This window comes from Loxodonta africana, chromosome 3 (genome assembly GCF_030014295.1).
Source record: "Loxodonta africana isolate mLoxAfr1 chromosome 3, mLoxAfr1.hap2, whole genome shotgun sequence".
Classification (NCBI taxonomy): Eukaryota; Metazoa; Chordata; class Mammalia; order Proboscidea; family Elephantidae; genus Loxodonta; species Loxodonta africana.
Window position 1 is genome coordinate 195,982,767 of NC_087344.1, and position 22,445 is coordinate 196,005,211.

The window sequence follows — 22,445 nt, forward strand, 5'->3', positions numbered from 1 at the left end:
AACAGAAATACCACAAATGGATGGTTTTAACAAAGAGAATTTTATTTTCTCACAGTAAATTAGGCTAAAAATCCAAATTCAGGGTGTCAGCTTCAGGGGAAGGCTTTGTCTCTCTGTCAGCTCTGGAGGAAGGTCCTTGTCCTTAATCTTGCCCTGGTGGAGGGGCTTCTCAGGTGCAGGGACCCCGGGTCCAAAGGACGCGCTCTGCTCCTGGTGCTGCTTTCTTGGTGGTATGAGGTCCCCAACTCTCTGCTTACTTCCCTTTCCTTTTATCTCTTGAGAGATAAAAGGTGGTGCAGGCCACACCCCAGGGAAACTCCCTTTACCTTGGATCAGGGAAGTGACCTTAGTAAGGGTGGTGTTACAATCCCACCCTAATCCTCTCAACATAAAATTACAATCACAAAATGGAGGACAACCACACAATACTGGAAATCATGGCCTAACCAAGCTGATAACACACATTTTTGGGGGGACATACTTCAATCCATGACAATGGTAGACAAGAATCATGTTAGGTGAAGGACAATACAGGGGAAGTCCACACAACTGGAATAAACCAAAGGCTAAGAATTTTCCTGAATACAACCAAATGCTTTGAGGGACAGAGTAGCAGGGACAGGGGTTTGGGGACCATGGTTTCAGGAGACATCTAGGTCAACTGGCACAACAAAGTATATTAAGAAAACAGTCTGCATCCCACTTTGGTGAATGGCATCTGGAGTCTTAAAGGCTAGCAAGCGGCCATCTAAGATGCGTCAATTGGTCTCAACTCACCTGGAGCAAAGGAGAATGAAGAACACCAAAGACACAAGGAAAATAAGAGCCCAAGAGACAGAAAGGTCCACATAAACCAGAGACTCCATCAGCCTGAGATCGGAAAAACTAGATGGTACCTGGCTACCACCAATGACTGCCCTGACGGGAAACACAACAGAGAATCCCTGATGGAGCAGGAGAAAATTGGGATGCAGTCAGACTTAATGGTCTGACTGAGACTGGAGGACTTAGCCCCCAGACTCTCTGTTAGCCCAAAACTAAAGCCATTCCCAAAGCCAACTCTTCAGACAAAGATTAGACTGCACTATAAGACACAAAATGATACTGGTGAGGAGTGTGCTGCTTAGCTCAAGTAGACACGTGACACTATGTAGGCAGTTCCTGTCTGGAGGCGAGATGAGAAGGCAGAGGGGGACAGGAGCTAGTTGAATGGACAAAGGAAACACAGGGTGGAGAGGAGGAGTGTGCTGTCACATTATAGGGAGAGCAACTAGGGTCACATAACAACGTGTGTATAAGTTTTTGTAGGAGAAACTGACTTGAATGGTAAATTTTCACTTAAAGCACAATTAAAAAAAGGTGTTTATCACAATGTCAAAATACTAATAATGTGTCTTTGTAAATCAAACATCACACTGTAGACAAAGCTGGCCTCACTGCCCTGTTATTAGTTGGCAACAGGGTGGAAGGGAGGTTCCTACTCAGAGATGGGCTTGCTTTGCACCATCTACTCTCACTCCTGCCCAGCCCCCCTTGTGACCAACTAGCTAGGGGTAAAGGTGTAATATGTGGGGGAAAAGCTTTTCCTCTGTGTTTGATTAAAGTCCAGGCCCTGGCCACCTTGGGGAACCTGACAATCTGCTTTCCACCACCTAGTCCAATCTCACAAAAGGGGCTGATTCCTCTTCCTCTAAGTCATCATTATCTTTCCTCCTTAGAAAATGGGCCTGGACAGGGGGAGGGTATAGACATATAGTCATCTCAGCTCAGGAAGGAGGGAAGACAAGTAATAGATTAGAAAGCCAGGGGAAGGGAATCTGGATGCAAATAATAACATCCTCCATATACACAGCACATTATAGATGACAAGTACTTGGACTTGCTCCGGGGCCTTTTGTGAACTACCCAATCTCTCCACCTCTTCTTGTCCCCACCTGTAAATTGGGAGATGCTATTTAACAGCCTTGCTCTTACAAGGGCTGTTAGAAATCCTTTTCAAAACAAAACAGAAACCATGAACAAGCTCCCATATCCTCTCCAGACTAAAAACTGATCTGTAGAGACTCATGTGGCATCATCCATTGAGCATATTCCCAAAGCAGATGCTGGTATGGAAGAGAGATGAGCACAGCTCCAGCAATTAGGAATAAATATCTAAGATCTGCAGCTCCTTGCGGCTCAGCCGAGCAGGGTTCTGGGCTCTGAGCTGGCTCTTTCCAACCTATAGAAAGAAGAAGAAGAGACACTTCAGACCCTCCCATTAGGAGATCTTCACAACAACCCTGTGGACTATGAATTCTTATCCCTATTTTGCAGATTAAGAAAATGAAGCTCAGAGCAGTGAAACAAATTACTCAGGGTCAACAACTAGGAGGGACTTGAATCCAGTTCTTTTGGCTCCAATTCCAGGGCACTTTTAACCACACCATTCTTCTTCATGACCCCAAAAGGCCTGCCTTGGCCTATACAGTTTCCTCCACAACCCTGGACTGTCTAGTTGTCTTTAATGTTGGGCTACAGCTGGAGGACCAGAAATCCCAGCAGGCACTGCCGACCCAATGTAAGCACCTGAAGTTGTTTTTCCAGAAGTTGAACAATTTGTACTGAACGACCCACTCTCTCTTTTGTGGCCAATGGCAACACCATTATTAGACCACAGGCAGTGGCTCAGGTATAGTATGAGGCTAATAGGTAGGGGTCTTCTCTGTGCCTTAATTTCTTCAGGTATAAGTAGAAAATATAATTGTACCTTCCTCATAACACTGTGTGAAGACTAAATGAGATAAATTGTGTGAAGCCTCTGGCAGGCTGCCTTATACATAATAATTAATATGTTAACATAATTAATGTTAAGTAGATCCTTTCCACTTCCTAAATGACCTGATGGGAATCAAGTCAGCCACCAGGATCAGTGATCACCTTTGAACAGTGTCTACCCCAGCAGCAGCTTAAGATCACCCATGTCTTGGAACGATTCCCAATTACTTGCTAACCTTAGAAAATCATTTGGATTTATCTGCTGCCCCTCCCTGCCAACATATACATGCCTTTGGAAAAAAGAGATGTCCAGTTGTTACCCATAGCCTGGGGACCAGCCTGGGTACAGTTGTAATTTAGAAGCCAAGCTCCCCAATAGGGTTAGACCCCAACACGTGATACAACCTGGGGTTAGGCACTCATTCTCCTTGGGCCTCAGTTTCTTCATCTCTAAAATGAAGATTTGGATTAGAAGATCCCTAAAATCCCTTCATCTCTGAGACTCTATGGATAACATTTTCGTAAGGCTGGATCTCAGGGCTATGGAGACTCAGTCCATTCAGAATCAGTTCTAGAATCTTACCTCTTCATAGATGGTACAATTGGAGGTAGGGCTGTTGTTCTTCTTCTTGGACCCTGACTGGAAATTCAAAGGGTAAAGTGGGCTTAACTTCAGGATAAAAGATGTGAGGGGTCCCAAAGGAACTCATATCCCGGAAAGCCCCTGAAGTACCCCCAGCCAGAAGTGAATAGAATCTCCTACCACCAGAGTAAACAATAGTGTTTATGGTCTCCAGGGGAAGCACAATACATACTTGCTTATGATATGACATTACTGAACCAAAGTTAGAAACCAAACCCGTATAGCCCTAAAACCCACACATAGCATATGCACACACACACACCTAATTTAAATACTACTGACACAAGCGTAAGTGCCAACCCCAGCACCAACCCTGTGAGTCACTGGAATTCAGAAGCACCATGGACAGTATCGGAAAACCTGGCAGTGTAGTGGTTAAGAGCTACGACTACTAACCAAAAGGTCAGCAGTTTGAATCTACCAGGTGCTCCTTGGAATCTGTATGGGGCAGTTCTACTCTGTCCTATAGGGTCACTATAAGTCAGAATCGACTCAACAGCAATGGGTTTGGTTTTGTTTTGGTTTATGGATAGTATGAGGTGACTTGGTGGCACAAAACAGTTTGTGCTCAGGTACAAACCTAAAAGTTGCTGGTTCAAACCCACCCAGTGGCACCACAGAAGAAAACCCCGGCAATCTGCTTCCATAAAGATTACAAGAAGAAAATCCTATGGAGCAGTAGTACTCTGTAACACATGAGGTCACTATGAGTTGGAATTGACTCAACAGCAATGGGTTTGGGTTTTAGCGTTTTTTTGGGGGGGGGGTGGGGTAGGTAGTATATAGAATTTTCATAGCATAATACCAAAGCACAAGTAGGTGCCAATGAACATCTATATGGAATATATAACACGTAATCTAAATATAAATATCTCTCGTGATGAGATCCAAGTTGGCTGATGGACTTATTGGAAAGAGGTTGAATTGGAAGTCTGAAAATCTGTTCTAGCTGTATCCCCCATCCCATTCAACACACACAGGGTCTCTGACCTGCACGTACTCAACACTTTCATATTTTGGTAGATTCCCAACTGGCCATACTACCATGTTAAGGCTTCTTACTGTGTCTCAAGACTTGGGAATACCTGTCTTCCCACCACACTCCCACCCATCCACCTCTTGTTGGGACATGTACACAGATGGTCTGCAAACACATGCCTGCACACATGTGTGCATACACTTATGCAAAATATACACCTGCATCAGTAGCATCCCCCAGAGAAAGAGACTTACCTTCCGGAAAGGCTCCACTGTTGAATATATTGTATTTTCCATTTTTTGTGATGTGGAACCAGAGCCCTAATGAGAAGAGAAGTAAAATCATTTCAGCAGCATAGATCCAGCACAACTCTAGGGAAGTCACCCTCTGCCTCAACCCTGCCCAGACAGAAACTTCAAATCTAGTAAAAGGAACGTGTACTAGTTGAAAGGTCAGACAACCTGAGGGTAGTCCTGCTCTCTCATTAACTATGGCTACCATTTGTTGAGCATTTATTCCGTACATGTATTCTTTCCTAACCCATATAATAGCCCTGTTATTGTTGTTGTTAGTTGGAGTCACCTCCAACTACTCATGGCAATTCCATGTACAACAGAATGAAACTTTCTCGGTCCTGAACCATCTTCACAGTTGTCAGTATGCTCAAGTCCATTGTTGCAGCCACTGTATATTTAAAGTGCCTTCCAAACTAGGGGCTCATTTTTCCAGCATTTATAAGACAATATTCTGTTATGATCCATAGGGTTTTCCTCAGCTAATTTTCACTAGTGGGTTGCCAGGCCTTTCCTCCTGGTCAGTTTTGGCTTGGAAGCTTCACTGAAACCTGCCTACCATGGGTGGCCTTACTGGTATTTGAAGTACTGGTGGCATAGCTTCCAGCATCATAGCAATGCTCAAGCCAGCACATACAACGATTTGATAGACAGGTGGTGGATAACACTCCTAGAAGACAGGAATGATCATAATTTGTCCTATACTACCAATGAAGCTCCAAATGGTTGAACAGCCCTAAGACAGGCAGTATGTGCACAGTACAAACGGGATTCAACCCCAGACTCTCTAGGGTTCTTTCCTCGACACCTCAATGCCTCCCTATGGCAGAGTACCTTTCTTCTCTGGACCTGAACCAGGAGTCCCCTAGGGCAGGTAACCATCCTCCTTTTAAGATGCTCCAAAGAGGGGAATCTCATTTTCTCTCAACACCATTGCATAGTCTCAGGAGCCCTTTATTGCACTTTATTGAAATCCCTCTTCCTGAAGCTAAATATGGTCAGAGAACAGACAGATATCAATCACTCTTATGATCTCTCTTTGGTGCATTTAGACTTTCATCCACTGTTATAATGTTGTTGGGTGCCATCAAAACACGTATCTTAAGGGCAACAGGAGGAGGCAAACACCACTCATTCCAGACAGGCCCTGGAAGTGGTTGAGTGTCTTTCTTCTGTCTCTCCCTTCTCCTCCACTTCTCTCTTCTTCTCTCTCTCATTGCCTTCTCTTTCCTTTGTTCTTCCCCTCCCCTTCCTTCTCTCCTTCTTTTTCTTGAACTTTCTCAGAGGCCTATCATTTCCTAAGGAAGCTGAGGAGGTTGTGGCTTCTAGTCTTTCTTCTTCAAAAAGTTATTTTAATCAGAGATTTTTTTTCACCACTGGCCACCAGGGGCAGTGTTTCCCCTGGGAGAGAAGCTCAAGCCGAACAGTTGTCAATATTAGATACCATGTCCTGGTGGTGCAGTAGTTAAGAGCTATGGCTGCTAACCAAAATGTCAGTGGTTTGAATCCACGAGCTGCTCCTTGGAAACCCTATGGGACAGTTCTACTCTGCCCTATAGGGTCACCTGTGAGTTGGAATTTACTCAACAGCAATGGATTTGGGTTTTGGTTTGGTGATGCAAATGGTTAACATGCTTGGCTGCTAACTAAAAGGTTAAGATTCAAGTCTACTCAGAGGCACCTGAAAGAAAGGCCTGGCAATCTGTTTCCAAAAATTTAGCCATTGAAAACCCTAAAAAAAACCCATGGGGCACAATTCTTCTACTCTTGACACACATGGAATTGCCATGTGTCAGACTGGATGGCAGCTGATTTTTAACTTGTTTCTCCAGTTTACGGATGAGTTTACACAATGTCAAAATGTCACAGGTGGGATAGGAGGAGGTAGAGAGGAGACTCAGAAACCATCTGGCTCAGCTTTGCCACTACCCAGCTATATGGCTTTGAACAAGTTGGTTAACCTCTCTGAATCTCAGCTTTCTCATCTGCGAAATGGGGCTTGTAGTAGAGTTGCTTCACAAGGCTGTTACGTAAGATTCAATGAGAAAATGGACAGAAAGCCCTTTTCACAGTGTCTGTCATATAATAAAAAAAACACTTAATAAATATTAAATCGTAATAAGATAAAAGGGACCAATTGATTTAGGAAATAATATTGGAGTCATTGTTCCCTGTCCTTGAGCATTGAGAATGGGACCCAGCTGGAGCTGGACTCACAAGGACACATCAACTTAGCTTGAAGTATAAAGACAGTAGCTAGGAAAATCTTAGAAAATATCTTTTAGGGGACTTTCACATAAACCAATTAAACAGAACACAAAAGACTTCCCACTCTTCTCTTTTTCTATTAGCATTTAGTGAATAGAAAATTTGCTGGACCAGTGAAGACCCTCCTGACTGTCATTACTGAAGCCTGTACCCATGATTATTAAGAAAGACAATTCAAAACGTAGGATCACAGTTTCTAGCCAATCTGTGAAAAGGCGGAACTTTCAATGGCTTTGCCCGTTTTGTAATGTTAATATATACTGATGATTCTTTTAGGTTCCTTGGATTTGGGCAGACATGGCTCCAGGAGCATGCTTGTTCGTTTTCTCATTCTTGCCTATTCTGTAATATTTCTCAAACTCGGACAGACATGGCTCTGGCAGCCTGCTTGTTCGTTTTCCCTTTTGCCTCTTTGGACATATGCCGAATAAAACTTTCTTTTGCCTTACTAAATTTTCTGAAGTTTTTGCCCTCCAACACAATACAGATCCACTCTTTCCTGAAAACAGGTACGATAGGCAGAAAGGATAAAGAGGGCAAAGGCCCCAAGTATTGGAAGAAGCAGGGAGAGAAAATGGAACCTGAGCCCCTGACAAGATTCCTACTCCTGCTGACTTTACCTGGGGCCAGACTTTCTGCCAGGTATGGAAGAAAAAGGAATGCCTGCAACGTACATTCCAGCTCTGTTTAAGACACTCCAGAACCACACCTGTCTTTTCAAACAACTTGCTAATCCAGTGGAGGCCAAGCTGTCTTCTAGCCCACAGGAGTGCCAAGATCTTATTCTGCCCTTTGAAGAAGTAAGTGTCTGGGAGGCATTAGGGAGCCCCGAAGGACTAGAAAAATAAGAGGTACCTGGGACTTGATCCTGGCGTAAATGGTTTTGCCTTCTCCATGGAAATTCTGCTCCTGCTCCTGCCCCTGCCCCTGCTCCTGCTCCTGCAAGGAACAGTAAAGGCAGCATGCAGAGTGTGAAGTCTATGCAGATTTGAATTGGGTGGGGAGAGACAGCACAAAGGAGAGGAGCCTGGGAGAGGGGTGGCAGGGCCTGCCACATAAACACTGAGTAGGACTATGCTCTTGGCCTTACCTTACCTTACCACTAGAATTTAGAGAGTTTGAATATTTTAAAGGCTGAGCACATTTAAGCCCCCTCTCTGGATCTAGCCTAGGGGGCCAGCTTGCCCTTGGCCTCCAGCAGCTGCAGCCATGGGTGGGGCCCTAGGCCCAAGGCTGAAGGCAGGGAGCACAGTGGCCCCTTCCCATGCCCCACAGGGGATTTCAGGTGGAGGTATGTCATGCTGCTTGCTCCTCTGAGCACATACTGCCAGTTTGAGCTCTGGTGGGGAGCCAGTGGAGGCCAGTAGGGCTCATTCAACAAGGGGCAAACTCAACTCCCCCAGAAGCCTGAGGAAATCAAGCGGAGCAGAGAAGCCTCAGCCATCCTTGGAGGCTGAGTCATGGGCACCCAGCCAGACACAGGATTTTGTTGCTTTTCTCTCCTGCCCAGACCAGTGTATAGTGTCTCCACTGAGGGTCTGAGCTGAGTTCCAAAGTGAGACCACGTGAGCTTGCATTTTAGGCCTTCAAACTAGAGCCTGCAGAGAGTAGGGAGAAGCCAGGGAAGGATGAGGCCAGTCAGGGAGGAACCCCAAGTCAGAAGCAAGGTAATAAGCTTGAATCCCCAAGAGATTTGTTTCATTCTAAATGGTATTTTCCCCTATGTTTTCCTTGTTTTACCTAATCTAAAGTGATCTTAACTAGGGGGAGGGGGAGGAATTTTTAGCTAGCACTTGGGCTTCCGTATCTGTAGATAGATATGTCTGCTCTCAGAAATTCATAGGGCACAGCTCTACCCATACCACAGTAGTCCCACTGGGCAAGTATCCCTGGGTCCCATGAGCCCCAGAGCTGAGGGAAGCTGCTTGTCTGCTCTGTGAGGCCTCATTTGCCAAAGGTGACTTTCTATGCACTGCCTCCTGAGGCTAAGTACCAGGAATGGTGGCTGGAACAGAACACTTCCTCCCCACCTCCAACACCCCTCCCACTTGGTAGGCATTGCCTTGCAACTATGGGAAGGAGGAAGATGATGGGGTCAGGGCCCTTCCCCTGGGCCTGTCACCACATCCTATCCCACAGAGCAGCCGGCGGTGGGGGGCACCCTGCAGACACTCTGTGGTGTCCTACTCTTCCCTATCCTACACTGCCTGCAGAGCTGTCAAAGAGGTTCCTGGAGGATCCCGCACTGGCTGAGCTGGCTTTGTGCTAACCTGGCTACTCTTTCTAACTCTTCAGTCAGACTCAGGCCTCTTCTTCCTGAAAGGCAGAGAAGGTAGCCCACTGGGCCAGCTACAAAGCTGCCGCACTGGCATCCACCCCAGCCTGGGCAAGGATCAAGGGACTCTCAACGTAAGCTCTGGTTACAAGACTGTGTGGTCAGATTCAACAAAAACGAGGTGGCTGGATTCCTCCTGGGGCTCAGGCCAGCTGGTGAGGCAGGGCAGATGTGAGGACCCCAGCAGGAGTACTCTGCCCCCTGTTATTGGTTTCTGTTCTGCTCCATCCCTTCTCAGCAGCTACGTTCTGTACCAAGATGCCTCATCTTCCCTCCTTCCACCTGTCTTTTCCTCTTTCCTCCATCACCAAAGCCAGGAGGCTGATAGAAAAAAGATAGCTGCGGGGCGGGAGAGGGTAGTTAAGGGCCACTTTGTAAGAACACTTGTCCAGTTCTCTTTGTCCCCCTGCTCTGAATGGCCATCCACCCAAAAGCATCCTCCAGACAAGCTGAGAGAGACCCCACCCCCTAGGGTGCCATACTTGATTTCTCCTGATTTGCAGATTGTTGATAACTTCATAAACTGTCAGACTGTCCTCCGCCCTCTCACCTATGGAAGGAAGGAAGCAAAGGACAGAGCTGCAGATATCTCCAGGAAGCATCCTGTCCAGGTTTCTACTTCCAGCAGCTTCCCCCACCATCCCAGACGGCCAACCAACCAAACCAAAACCATTGCCGTCAAGCCGATTACAACTCATAGCGACACTATAGGACAGAGTAGAACTGCCCCACAGGGGTTCCAAGGAGTGCCAGATGGCCAAGACCTTGAGACATTGGCCCAAAGAGCACAGGGACAGTAATCACCCCTGACACACCTGCTCTGTCAGGCAGGGCAGCCCCCACACCAGCCATTCCCAGATAAATCTGCACATTCGGGATCAGACCGTAAAGGCCCAAGCAGCCACCACAGAGCATGTGAATTGGGAGAAAGGGCCAAGCAGCTGCTGCTCCCCTTCCCCACCACTGTGCATACACACATCCCAAGACTCCTGAGGAAACGTAGGTGCTGCACTTCCAGGTACCTCCCGCTAAGCTTTGGACTAAGTCACTTGACACTGATGCCTTAGGCAACAGCACCTCCTGGGAGCATTCCACTTACGTGACCGCTTCCTTTTCCTCCTCCACACACAGAAGCTGGTGAGGGTGCCAAGGAATAGTATGACTAGCAGAATCACGGAGATGATCACCGGAAGGGAAAGAAATCTGAAATCTGAGGGACAGAAGCCCGGGGGACTGAAAGCTCAGCCCTCCCTCTGCCCCTTCCCCCCTGTCTGCTGCAAGGACGATCTCAAAACCCACACTCCTTTCTGGTGTAGCTTGTCTCCACATGCCTTGTGAATTCACCAAGTTTGTCTCCCTTGGAGTGAAGCCTAGAGCTTGAATGTTAATACCTGACAGATTTTTTTCAAATTCAGATTCTACCCATAAGCTGTGTGCCCTTGGGCAACTTACTTAACTTCTCTGAGCCTCAGTTTTCTGGAGCCCTGGTGGTGCAGCCGTTAAGAGCTATAGATGCAAGCCAAAAGTTTGGCAGTTCAAATCCACCAGCTGCTCCTTGGAAACCCTATTGGGCAGTTCTACTCTGTCCTATAGGGTCACTATGAGTTGGAATCAACTCAATGGCAAAGGGTTTGGTTTTGGGTTTTGTAAAAGAAAATGTTATCTAGCTTTGGGGGCTAATTACATGAACTAATATATATAAAGCATCTGTCATGGCAAAAGTTACATCTATCCATACATCTATTTTTAACTCAACAAATGCTTATCGTGCACCTACTGCGCGCCAGGAATCTCTCCCATTCCACCTTCCTGCTACTTCTAACTTCACTGGTCTTCCTTATTTGAACTTCCACATGTAACGATGTGTCACACATGTACCCTAATGTATAATCCAGCCAACAAGGGTGGAAGGGAAAGGAATTAAATGTTCCAGATGCTGGTTGACTAGGTTCTTTACGAACATTGCCTCATTTAATTTAAATAACAACCTGTGAGGTACTTATTATTACCATGCCCATTTTACCCAAGAGAAAAAAAATGAAGCTCAGAGAAGTTAATGAATGTGCCTAAGATCACAAAGCTAGTGAATGGTGAAGCCCATAAAAAAAAAATAGCCCATACATGACCCCAAAAGCCAGTGTCCTTGCCACTGCACATGTTGCCTCAATCTTATTCATTTCCTTTTTGCCCACAAGTACTTAGTTTTGTTACCCCAATTTGGGCATAAACTCCTTAAGCACAGGGACTGCATGTTGTTTTTTCCCTGTAATGCCCATGCTCACGGCCCATTAGATCTTCATTTATCTAGTAAAAAGTGGTACAAACTTAACTCAGGGTAACTCTCAGGATGAGCGGAAGCATGAGTCAAGAACCCACTGCCCAGGGTGCTGTTGGGTAATGTAATTATCTCTTGGGGAACTGTATGGCTTGGGGCAAGTGATCACTTAGAAGGAGGAGGTAGGTTTCCATCAGTCTCTCAGAGGAATAAAATAATGGTCACAAGCCATTGCAGCACAGTGACTCACAGTGCCTGCGTTTCCCAATATAAAATGAAAACTTTCATCAACCAGAAGGAGATTCTTGATGGGGAAAGGCAGATGTCCAGAATAGGGCAGGGCTTACTTTATAGGAACTGTGTGCTTAGAGGCCAAGACCCCCTGAGGAAGGGCCGCAAGGCACTGGGAGAAGCAGCCAAGGATCTCATACCAGTTCTTTTTTGCATGCAAGCCAGCTTGTGGGGTCCAACACCTTGAGCCCCAGTTATAGCCCAAAGTGGTTGCTTACTCTGGTGAGCACTCAGACAGGCCTGGGTGAGGATGAGGGTGTTGTTTGCCCAACTGCCAGGGTTGCTGACATTGCAGGTGTATGTGTGTAAGCCGTTGACATCAATCAGCTCCACCAGGTGGGTGAGGTTTCCTGGCGTCTGGATCAGCTTGCTCCCTCTGTACCAACTATAGCTCACATTCACATTCCTGGAGACTGAGCAGGACAGATTCAGCTCACACGTCTCATTATTCAGAGCCTTCGAATCCCACTGCAAGAGGGGATTTTCAACAGGATCTGGAAGCAGAGGTTCTGATCAGAAAGGCTCTGGAAATACAAGTCTTGAAAGAGTTAAAGGAGCAGAACAAGCTGACCTGGGAACTTACCAAATACAGAAACCTGGAACTCAGTTTTCCACACTTTCCCAGACACATTGGTGCTCTCTAGGAAGTAGAAACCGCTGTCCTTCTGCTGAGCTGCCTTGATGGAAATAGCCAAGTCTTTGCTTGTAAAATTGAGTCTATTGTTGAAATGGTCTGAAACCCAGGATTCATACTTCGGACAGCAATCACCCTTCCAAGTCAGTATCACACGTTTTGAATCTGAGAAAAACTGCTGTACCTTCCATGTGACAGACTTTGATATGTTTATCTGTGAGGCGGGTGGCCGTAACCAGACAGTTTTTCCTGAGACGCTAATCACATGGTCAGCAGAACCTAGGTATTCCAGGAAAGAGAACCCAGGCTGAAGATGGCAGAAAAGGTATCAGTTTTGAGCAATGTGGGCAGTTGGGGATAATTTCCCTTAAGCCAGGAGGGAACCCAGAGTATGAGGAGTATGACTATGAGGAGCCCAGAGTCTAAGAGAATTTTAATGCATACTTCCTCTGCTTCTCCCCAAGCTCTGTGCCTGTTGTGCAATGGATCGCTTTTGTTTGGCCTTTCTTGCCATGGTCTTGTAACTCCCACACAAGTGAGTAGGTGGTCCCATGCAAATAAGGTCTATGGAACCCTAACCAAGGGGATTGGTCAGTTTTGCCATCATAAGAGGCTGAAAAGGGAGCTAATTCCAGAACAGAGGGAGGATCTCACCACCACCAAGGAAGAAGGGTCAAAAGCAGAGCACGTCCTTTGGACCTGGGATGCCTGTGCTTAGAAGCTCCTGGAACCAGGAGACTGAGAGAGAGAGAGAGAGAGAGAGCTGTAACACCGAAGACGGTGAGAAGGGTGTCAGAGAAACAGCAGCCAAAAAAGCCAGCAGGAGATGGTGCAATGGGATTCCCAGCCTACTGAGCAAGAAAGCTGAGTACCTTCGGGCAGGAGACTTTCTGGAGGAGTAGGGTGCCCTGGGCTCTTGGTGGAGCTAGGTTTGCTGATCCAGGGAGCTAGAGCTGAGCACCTTCAGTATGAGGCTTACTGGTAGACTGGGGTGCCTCAGGGCACTTATCAGCGGAGTTAAATGAGATTTGTAACACTTGCCTGAGCAGGGCAGAGGCTGAGGGGCCAGAAAGAGGTGTGCCTGTGAACATAGCTGGGAAGAGGCTGTCTTAATGGAGGAATTGTTACCTGAGTATTCCTGAACTTGAATTGTAATCTATTACTTCCTTAATAAACCCCACAGCTGTGAATATTTTCTATAAGTTCAGTGGGGCCACTGTAATGAATTATTGAACCCAGCAGAGAAGCAGAAAGTGCCATGGGAGGGACAGTTGGTGAGAGAATTGGTAAAGGTGGTGGAGAGGAGTGTGGTGCCTCCACCTCATAGGAATCAGTCTTGGGTTGTTGATCTTGATTTTTTCATTCCCCTTATGAAGTCAGAAGAAGCCCGATGGTGCCCCTATGCCGTTTTTACAGTGCTCCTAGTCTGAAGGAGCCTACAGGCCAGTGCTAGTAGCTAAAAACTCTTGAGTACTTACTATGTGACAGGCAGGTTTCTAAATGCTTTTTATATGCTTTGGTTATTTAAGTTCACAATGACCCCATGGAGGTCTTATCCCCATTTTACAGGTGAGGAAACTGAATTAGGAAGAACTTAAGTAAATGGCCCAAGGTGCACAGTGAAAAAGGGTAAGTTAAAAGCCCAGTCACTTAGGTTTTAGAGCATGAACTCAGAGCCATGATGTTACTAAACACCAGATTCCACATCCGGTGTGACTTCTTCCCAGTGGCACTGATGCAAACATTAGCGGTAGTTGTGGTTGCTGGAGGACCTGAATGGCCAGACCCATAATGAACTCTGTCTTCCCACAGAGCTGAATTCATAAACCTCTCTTATAGCACTTGGCACATTGGATTGTGGTCATTACTCATTAATGTTTCCCAATTTTGTAGTCATTAGAAAGCGTCCACAAGGATTGCTACCTAGAAATCAATTGTAAGTAATCCAGACAAGAGAAGGCATTTAATAAAATCCAACACTCTTTCTTGATGAAAACCTTCAACAAGAGTGGAATAGAAGGGAATTTCGTCAATATGATTAAAAGCATATATGTAAACCCAACAACCAACATTATACTTAATGAAGAAAGATTGAAAGCTTTACATTTGAACTCAGGAACAAGACAATGGTGCCCACTATTGCCAATCCTATTCAACACTGTGTTAGAAGTCCTAGCCAGAGCTGTAAGACAAGAAAAACAAATACAGGCATACCTCTGAGATATCGCGGTTTTCATTCAGGCCACCACAATAGAGCCAATATCACAATTCAGTGAGTCACACGAATTTTTTGGTTTCCCAGTGCATATAAAAGTTATATTTATGTTTGCACTATACTGTAGTCTATTAGGAAACACTGGTGGCGTAGTGGTTAAGTGCTACAGCTGCTACCCAAGAGGTCAGCAGTTCAAATCCACCAGGAGTTCCTTGGAAACTCTATGGGACAGTTCTACTCTGTCCTATAGGGTCACTATGAGTTGGAATCGACTCGACAGCAGTGGGTTTTAGTGGGTTTGTAGTCTATTAAGTGTGCAATAGCATTATGTATAAAAAAAAAACAATGTACATACCTTAAAAAATAGTTTTTTTAACTGAGAAGTTTAACTAAGAAGATTCTCTAACACAACCAGCTTGGTTAACTGTTTGGTGCAAGAGGCCTTTTGGTCTATCTCAGCTTTTGACATGCCTTCCTCATTAAGCTTAATTATTTCTGGCTTTTGATTTAAAGTGAGAGACATGCAACTCTTCCTTTCACTTGAACACTGAGAGGCCATTGTAGTGTTATTAATTAGTCTAATTTCAATATTCTCCTATCTCAGGGAATAGGGAGGCCCAAGGAGAGGAGAGAGACAGGGGAGCATCCAGTCGGTGGAGCAGTCAAAACACACGCAATATTTGTCAATTAAGTTTGCCTTCTTATACGGATGTAGTTTGTGGCACCCCAAAACAATTATAGTAGTAACAGAAAAGATCACTGATCACAGATCAGCATAACAGATATAATAACAATGAAAAAGCTTGAAATATTATGAGAATTACCAAAATGTGAAACAGAGACACTAGGTGAGCACATACAATTGGAAAAATGGCACGAATAAACTTGCTTGACACAGTGTTGGTACAAACCAAACCTTCAATTTGTAAAAAAAAAAAAAAAAAAAAACAATATCTGTGAAACACAATAATGTGCAATAAAATGAGTTATGCCTGTAAAAGGTGTCCAAATTGAAAAAGAAGTAAAATTATCTCTATTTGTGGATGACATAATCCTATTGTCTTAGTTAACTAGTGCTGCTATAACAGAAATACCACAAGCAGATGGCTTTAACAAATAAAAGTTCATTCTCCCACAATTTAAGAAGCTAGAAGTCCAAAATTTTGTGTACCAGTTCCAGGGTAAGACTTTCTGTCTCTGTTGGCTCTGGAGAAGGTCCTTGTCATCAATCTTCCCCTGGTCTAGGAGCTTCTTATCTCCAGTCCAGGTTCTAAGGACATGCTCCACTCCTGGCTCTTTCGCTTGGTGATAATGATGTCCCTTTCCTCTCTGATCTATTCTCTCTTTTATACCTCAAAAGAGATTGACTCAAGACGCAACCTAATTCTATAGGTTGAGTCCTGCTTCATTAACATAACTACCTCTAATCCTGCCTCATTAACATCATTTAAAAAAAACCAAACTGACTCATAGAGACTCTGTATGAGTCATTAACATCATAGAGGTTAGAATTTACAACACATAGGATAATCACATCAGATCACAAAATGGTGGACAATCACTCGATAGTGGGGATTATGGCCTAGCCAAGTTGACACACATTTTATGGGGGACACAATTCAATCCATAACACCTGTATATAGAAAATCCGAATGAACCCACAAGAAAACTTCTAGAGAGCTAATAGAGAAATTTAGCAAAGTTGCAGGGTACGAAGTCAACAAACAAAAATCAGTTAGGTTTCTATACACCAGCAATGAAAAATCTGAAAGGGAAATTAGGGAAACAATTCCATTTACAATAGCATCTAACAGAATAAACTACCTAGGAATAAATTTAACCAGGGATGTGAAAGACTTATACAACGAAAATTATAGAACACGTCCCAGAAAGAGATTAAAGAAGACTTAAATAAACGGAGAAATGTTTCTTGTTCATGGAGTGGGAGACTTAATATTGTTAAGATGTCAATACTACCCAAAGCAATCTATAGGTTAAATACAATCCCGATAAACATTCTAATAGCCTTCTTTACATAAATGGAAAAACTAATCCTCAACATTATATGGGTAACAAGAAGCCCCAAATAGCTAAAGCAATTTTGAAGGAGAACATCTTACATAGCTACAGTGATCAAAACAGCCTGGTACTGGTATAATAACAGATACATAGACCAATGGAATAGAGTAGAGAGTCCAGAAATAAACCCATACATCTATGGTCAACTGATTTTTGAGAAAGGTGCTAAGTCCATTCGATGGGGGAAAGAAGAGTCTTTTCAGTAAATGCTATTGGGAAGATTAGATTTCCACATGCAGAAAAATAGAACAGAGGCCATGTCTCATATCATCCAAAAAACAAATTCAAAATGGATTAAGGACCTAAATATGAAAACTAAAACCATAAAATTCTTAGAAGAAAATACAGGGACAAGGCTGTTGAGCCTAGCTTTTAACAATGGGTTAACTGATAAAATAACAAAAGCACAAAGAGCAAAAGACAAAATAAATAATAGGACCACAGAAACCACACATCCAATAAGAATCTAATAGCCGAAATATATATAAAATGTTGACAACAACAAAAAGACAAATAGTCCAATTAAAAAACGGGCAAATAACTTGCATAGACATTTCACCAAAGACGACATTCAAAAAGCCACCAAACACATGAAAAAAAATGCTCAAAATCATTAACCATCAGAAAGATGCAAATTAAAACCACAATGAGATGCCATTTCACTTCCATTAGGGTGGCTAAGATTAAAAAAGGAAAATAACAAATGTTGACAAGGATGTAGGGAAATTCAAACCCTTATCTATTGCTTGTGGGAGTGCAAAGGGTACAGCTGCTGGGAAAAACAGCATGGTGGCTCCTCAGAAAACTAAAAATAGAACCACTATATGTCCCAGAAGTTCCACTTCTACGAATATATATACCCAACGGATTTGAAAGCAGCTACATGAGCAGACATATGTATACCAGTGTTCATAGTAGCACAATTCACAGTAGCAAAAAGGAGGCAACAACATAAATGCCCATCAATGGATGAATGGATAGATGAAATGCGGTACATACATCCAATGGAATACTACTCAGCCAGAAAGAGAATAAAGTCTTGAAACATGCTATAACACAGATAGAGCTTGAAAACATTATGCTGGGTGAAACAAGTCAATCACAAAAGGACAAATACTGTATAACCTCACTTATATAAAAAGACAAGAGTAGGCAAATATATAGAGACCAAAGTTTATAGTGGTTACCAGGCATGGGAGGAAGGGGGAAAAGGGGCTATTGCTTATGGAGCACTGAGTTTCTGTTTACGGTGATGGAAAATTCTCACTGATTAAGGGTAAGAGTTGCACAGCCAATTAATGTAATTGATGTCAATGAGTTGTACACCTGTAAGAAGTAAAAAGTTGAATTGACAAATGTTGTATGATACATGTATATACTTACAAAAAAAAAGAGCAGCTGCTGAGGCTGCTTATGTACAACCAAACATCTCATGGAATTTGGTTCCTTGGTTTGAAGGTTTAGGATCATGGTTTCATGGGACATTCCAGTTTATTGGGCTAATATCATGGTTAGTGCTTCTGTTCTACCGCCTAGTTTGTTGTGTACTGCCTGGGGTCTTAAAAGCTTGCAAGCAGCCATCCAAGCAACAACAATTGATCTCTAGTTGTTTGGAACAACTGAGGAAGAGGAAGAGTCAAGGATAGGAGGAAGAAATGGAATATGTGACTAATTGCCTCTGTGAACAACTACCTCCATTGCCATGACGCCAGAGGAACTGGATGGTGCCCAGCTATGGTTACCAAATGTTTTGATCAAAGATTCTATAGAAAAATCCTGATCAAAAGAAGAAACTTGCAGAACAGAATTTGACATTATCATGGAACCCAGCATTTCTGGGGCCATTGAAGATGAATGAACCCTTGAAACTATTGCCCTGAGATAATCTTTAAACCCTAAACCAAAAATGTTCCCTGAAGTCTTCTTTAAACCAAACAATAGTTTGACTGAATTAGTAAAGAATATCTGCCTTGGAGAGTAGCATCTAGGGTCTTAAACGCTAGCAAGTGGCCATCTAAGATGCATCAATTGGTCTCAACCCACCTGGAGCAAAGAAGTATGAAGAACACCAAAGACACAAGGTAATTATGAGCCCAAGAGGCAGAAAGGGCCACATAAACCAGAGACTACATTAGCCTAAGACTAAGAACTAGATGGTGCTCGGCTACAACCGATGACTGCCCTGACAGGGAAGAAAACAAAGAACCTCTGAGGGAGCAGGAGAACAGTGGGATGCAGACCCCAAATTCTCGTAAAAAGACCAGACTTAATGGTCTGACTGAGGCTAGAACGACCCTGGAGGTCATGGTCCCAAGACCTTCTGTTGGCCAAAACAGGAGCCATTCCCAAAGACAACTCTTCAGACAGGAGTTGGACTGGACTATGGGATAGACAATGATACTGGTGAAGAATGAGTTTCTTGGATCAAGAAGACTCATGAGACTATGTTGGCATCTCCTGTCTGAAGGGGAGATGGGAGGGTAGGGGGGTCAGAAGCTAGCGAATGGACATGAAAAGAGAGAGTAGAGGGAAAGAGTGTGCTGTCTCATTAAGGCAAGAGCAATTAGGAGTATATAGCAAGGTGTTTATAAATTTTTGTATGAGACTCCGACTTGATTTGTAAATTTTCACTTAAAACACAATAAAAAAGAAAGAAAGAAAGAAAGAATGTCTGCCTTGAGCATTGTGCTTTTTTAAAGAACTATCTAAATGGAATCACATTGACAACAGCAACTTGAAAAGGTTAGATAGGAAGCTTAGAGGACAGTAAGCTTATATTAATGGGGGAGGAACGATTCCGAAAAGGAAGGTGAGAACAGCTGCACAACTTGAAGAATGTAATCATACCACTGTATCGTCCATGTAGAAATTGTTGAATTGGTATAGGATCGGCTGTGTATATTTTCAACAAAAAAAATTAACTAAATAATTTTTTTTTAATATCCTAGGCATATCCCAGCACTTCCTTCTCTGGTAATCAAGATGGGGGGTAAGTTATGTGGAGGTGTAACACAGAGCTGCTCGCCTTTGCCCACCTTAGAGAAGCCCAGAGCAGTCAATGGATAAAAGTGGCATTTTTGACAAGAAAACTATGTGGCATGGCCCAGTGAATACAAGAAAAAAAAGTCTGTCTGGAAGGTCAGGAAGAGTTTGGAGGAGATGGAGAGACTTATACAAGTACTTCTGTCAAAACAGAGGACTTTAAGAGGACAGCAATGAAGAGACAGGGATTTTTACTATCTGTCAGCATTATAAATGCACTCACCTCCAGCCATACCTTCACCCTTTCCTTAAGAGACTAACTAAATTATTTAATCATTGTAATTAGTATTTTGTTGATGGAATATTTTTCTTTCATCTTGAAACTCCTAAGAATAAACCACATGGGGTTCCCATTTATATTCCCATGACATGCACTAGTTCTGCCACTTACCAAACCAAAAGCTCTTCAAAAGCAAAAACGATGTTGTGCATCTCTGTGTCTCAGTCTCCCATAGTCCCAACACTGTAAATGAGAATGGACCTTCCTACCAAGCATTGCAAAAAAACCTTGAGAACAATGCTGCATGGAAAAATAATTAGTAAGCCTACAAAAATGACATCTGCTATCATCATTAATTATCCAGTCTTTATTGAGAACCCACTGTAACCCAGACCCTGAATATGTGGAAAAGTATAAGACATAGTTCCTGACTCTGGAGAATTTGTGATCTGGAAACAACATACTTTGATTCTACAGCATATAATTAATGTTGTTAGGTGTTGTCAAGGAGCTCTGACCCATAGAGACCTTATGTATTACAGAATGAAATGTTGCCCAGTCCTCTGCCGACCTAGGTATGCTTGAGCCCATTGTTGCAGCCACTGTGTCAATCCATCTTGTTGAATGTCTTCTACTTTTTACCTGACCCTCTTTTTTACCAAGCATGATGTCCTCCAAGGATTGGTCCCTCCCGAGTACATGTCCCAAGTCAGCGAGACAAAGTCTTATCCTCGCTTCTAAGAAGCATGCTCGCTGGTCTTCTTTCAAGACAGATTTGTTTGTTCTTCTGAAAGTTCATAGCATATTTAATGTTGCTCACCAACACCATAATTTAAATGCATCAATTTTTCTTCTGTCTTCTTTTTTCATTATCCAGCTTTCAAATACATGTGAGGAGAATGAAAATGCCATGGCTTGTATCAGGAACACCTTAGTCTTCAAAGTTACCTCTTTGCCTTTTAATGCTTTAAAGAGGTCTTTTGCAGCTGATTTGCCCAGTGCAATACATCATTTGATTTCTTGACTGCTGCATCCATGGCCATGGATTGTGCATCCGAGTAAAATGAAATCCTTGACAACTTCTATTTTTCTGTTTATCACAAAGTTGCTTAATGGCCCAGTTGTGAGGATTTTTGTTTTCTTTATGTTGAGGTGTAATCCATACTGAAAGCTAATCTTCGATCTTCATCAGTAAGTACTTCAAGTCCTCTACAGTTAATGGTTGAGATAAGTAATCATGCAAAGAATTCTAATTCTGATCCTGGAAGACTGGATTAAGACATGCTAACCAACCCTCCCACTGAGAATAAGTAGAAAAAATGGACAAAATATAAAAGAATGTTGTTAAAGTCAGCAGAGAGCTAATAAAGCAGTGAAATATAATGGGTACAAGATCTCAAAGACAGAAACTTAGAGGTATGAGATCAGCATTTTTGGCTGCTGTTCCCTGAAGGTACCTTCTGATTCTGTAAAAAGCAGTTGAAAGTCTGAGAAGCTGGGCAAAGTTTACAATAAACTTGAGGAAACGAGAACATAGAAGTCAGAACCCTCCATGTTAGGAAATGGGGATGCTTAAAATCCACAATGAGAAGAAACAGCTGCAAACATCCATTAATAATCGGAATGTGGAATGTAGGAAGTATGGACCTAGGAAAATTGGAAATCGTCAAAAATGAAATGGAGAGGTGGGGTCAAGATGGCGGACTAGGTAGACACTACCTCGGATCCCTTTTGCAACAAAGACTCGGAAAAACAAGTGAATTGATCACATACATAACAATCTACGAACCCTGAACAACAAACACAGATTTAGAGACGGAAAACGAACAAATATGGGGAAGCAGCGACTGTTTTTGGAGCCTGGAGCCAGCGTCCCAGTCAGCAGATTTTCTGGAAAAACAAGTATCCCAGTGATGGCTCGGAGACAGCAGTCCATATTAAACCACATAAAGAAGCAGACCATGACAGCTTCTACAACCCCCCAAACAAAAGAATCAAAATCTTTCCCAAATGAAGATGCAATCCTGGAATTATCAGATACAGAATATAAAAAATTAATTTACAGAATGCTTCAAGACATCAGAAATGAAATAAGGCAAACTGCAGAAAAAGCCAAGGAACACACTGATAAAACTCTTGAAGAACTCAAAAAGATTATTCAAGAACATAGTGGAAAAATTAATAAGTTGCAAGAATCCATAGAGAGACAGCATGTAGAAATCCAAAAGATTAACAATAAAATTACAGAATTAGACAACGCAATAGGAAGTCAGAGGAGCAGACTCAAGCAATTAGAATGCAGACTGGGACATCTGGAGGACCAGGGAATTAACACCAACATAGCTGAAAAAAAATCAAATAAAAGAATTTAAAAAAATGAAGAAACCCTAAGAATCGTGTGGGACTCTATCAAG

The 22,445-nt window shown here is 43.3% G+C and overlaps 1 protein-coding gene across 2 annotated transcripts in view; it reads right to left on the reverse strand.

Annotated features, from left to right (window-relative positions):
• The window catches only part of CD244 (CD244 molecule), a 51,638-nt gene continuing 29,193 nt past the window's right edge, over positions 1-22,445 (reverse strand). The window contains exons 2-9 of one of the 2 annotated variants that reach the window (XM_023554180.2): positions 12,425-12,754; positions 12,060-12,335; positions 10,375-10,485; positions 9,758-9,825; positions 7,796-7,879; positions 4,634-4,699; positions 3,341-3,397; positions 1-2,221 (exon numbers count right to left, since the gene is read on the reverse strand). In XM_023554180.2, coding sequence (XP_023409948.2) covers positions 2,141-2,221; positions 3,341-3,397; positions 4,634-4,699; positions 7,796-7,879; positions 9,758-9,825; positions 10,375-10,485; positions 12,060-12,335; positions 12,425-12,754 — 1,073 coding nt within the window. In that variant the 3' untranslated portion in view covers positions 1-2,140. The remainder of the gene's footprint in view (positions 2,222-3,340; positions 3,398-4,633; positions 4,700-7,795; positions 7,880-9,757; positions 9,826-10,374; positions 10,486-12,059; positions 12,336-12,424; positions 12,755-22,445) is intronic. The other variant, XM_023554181.2, reaches the window with a different exon arrangement.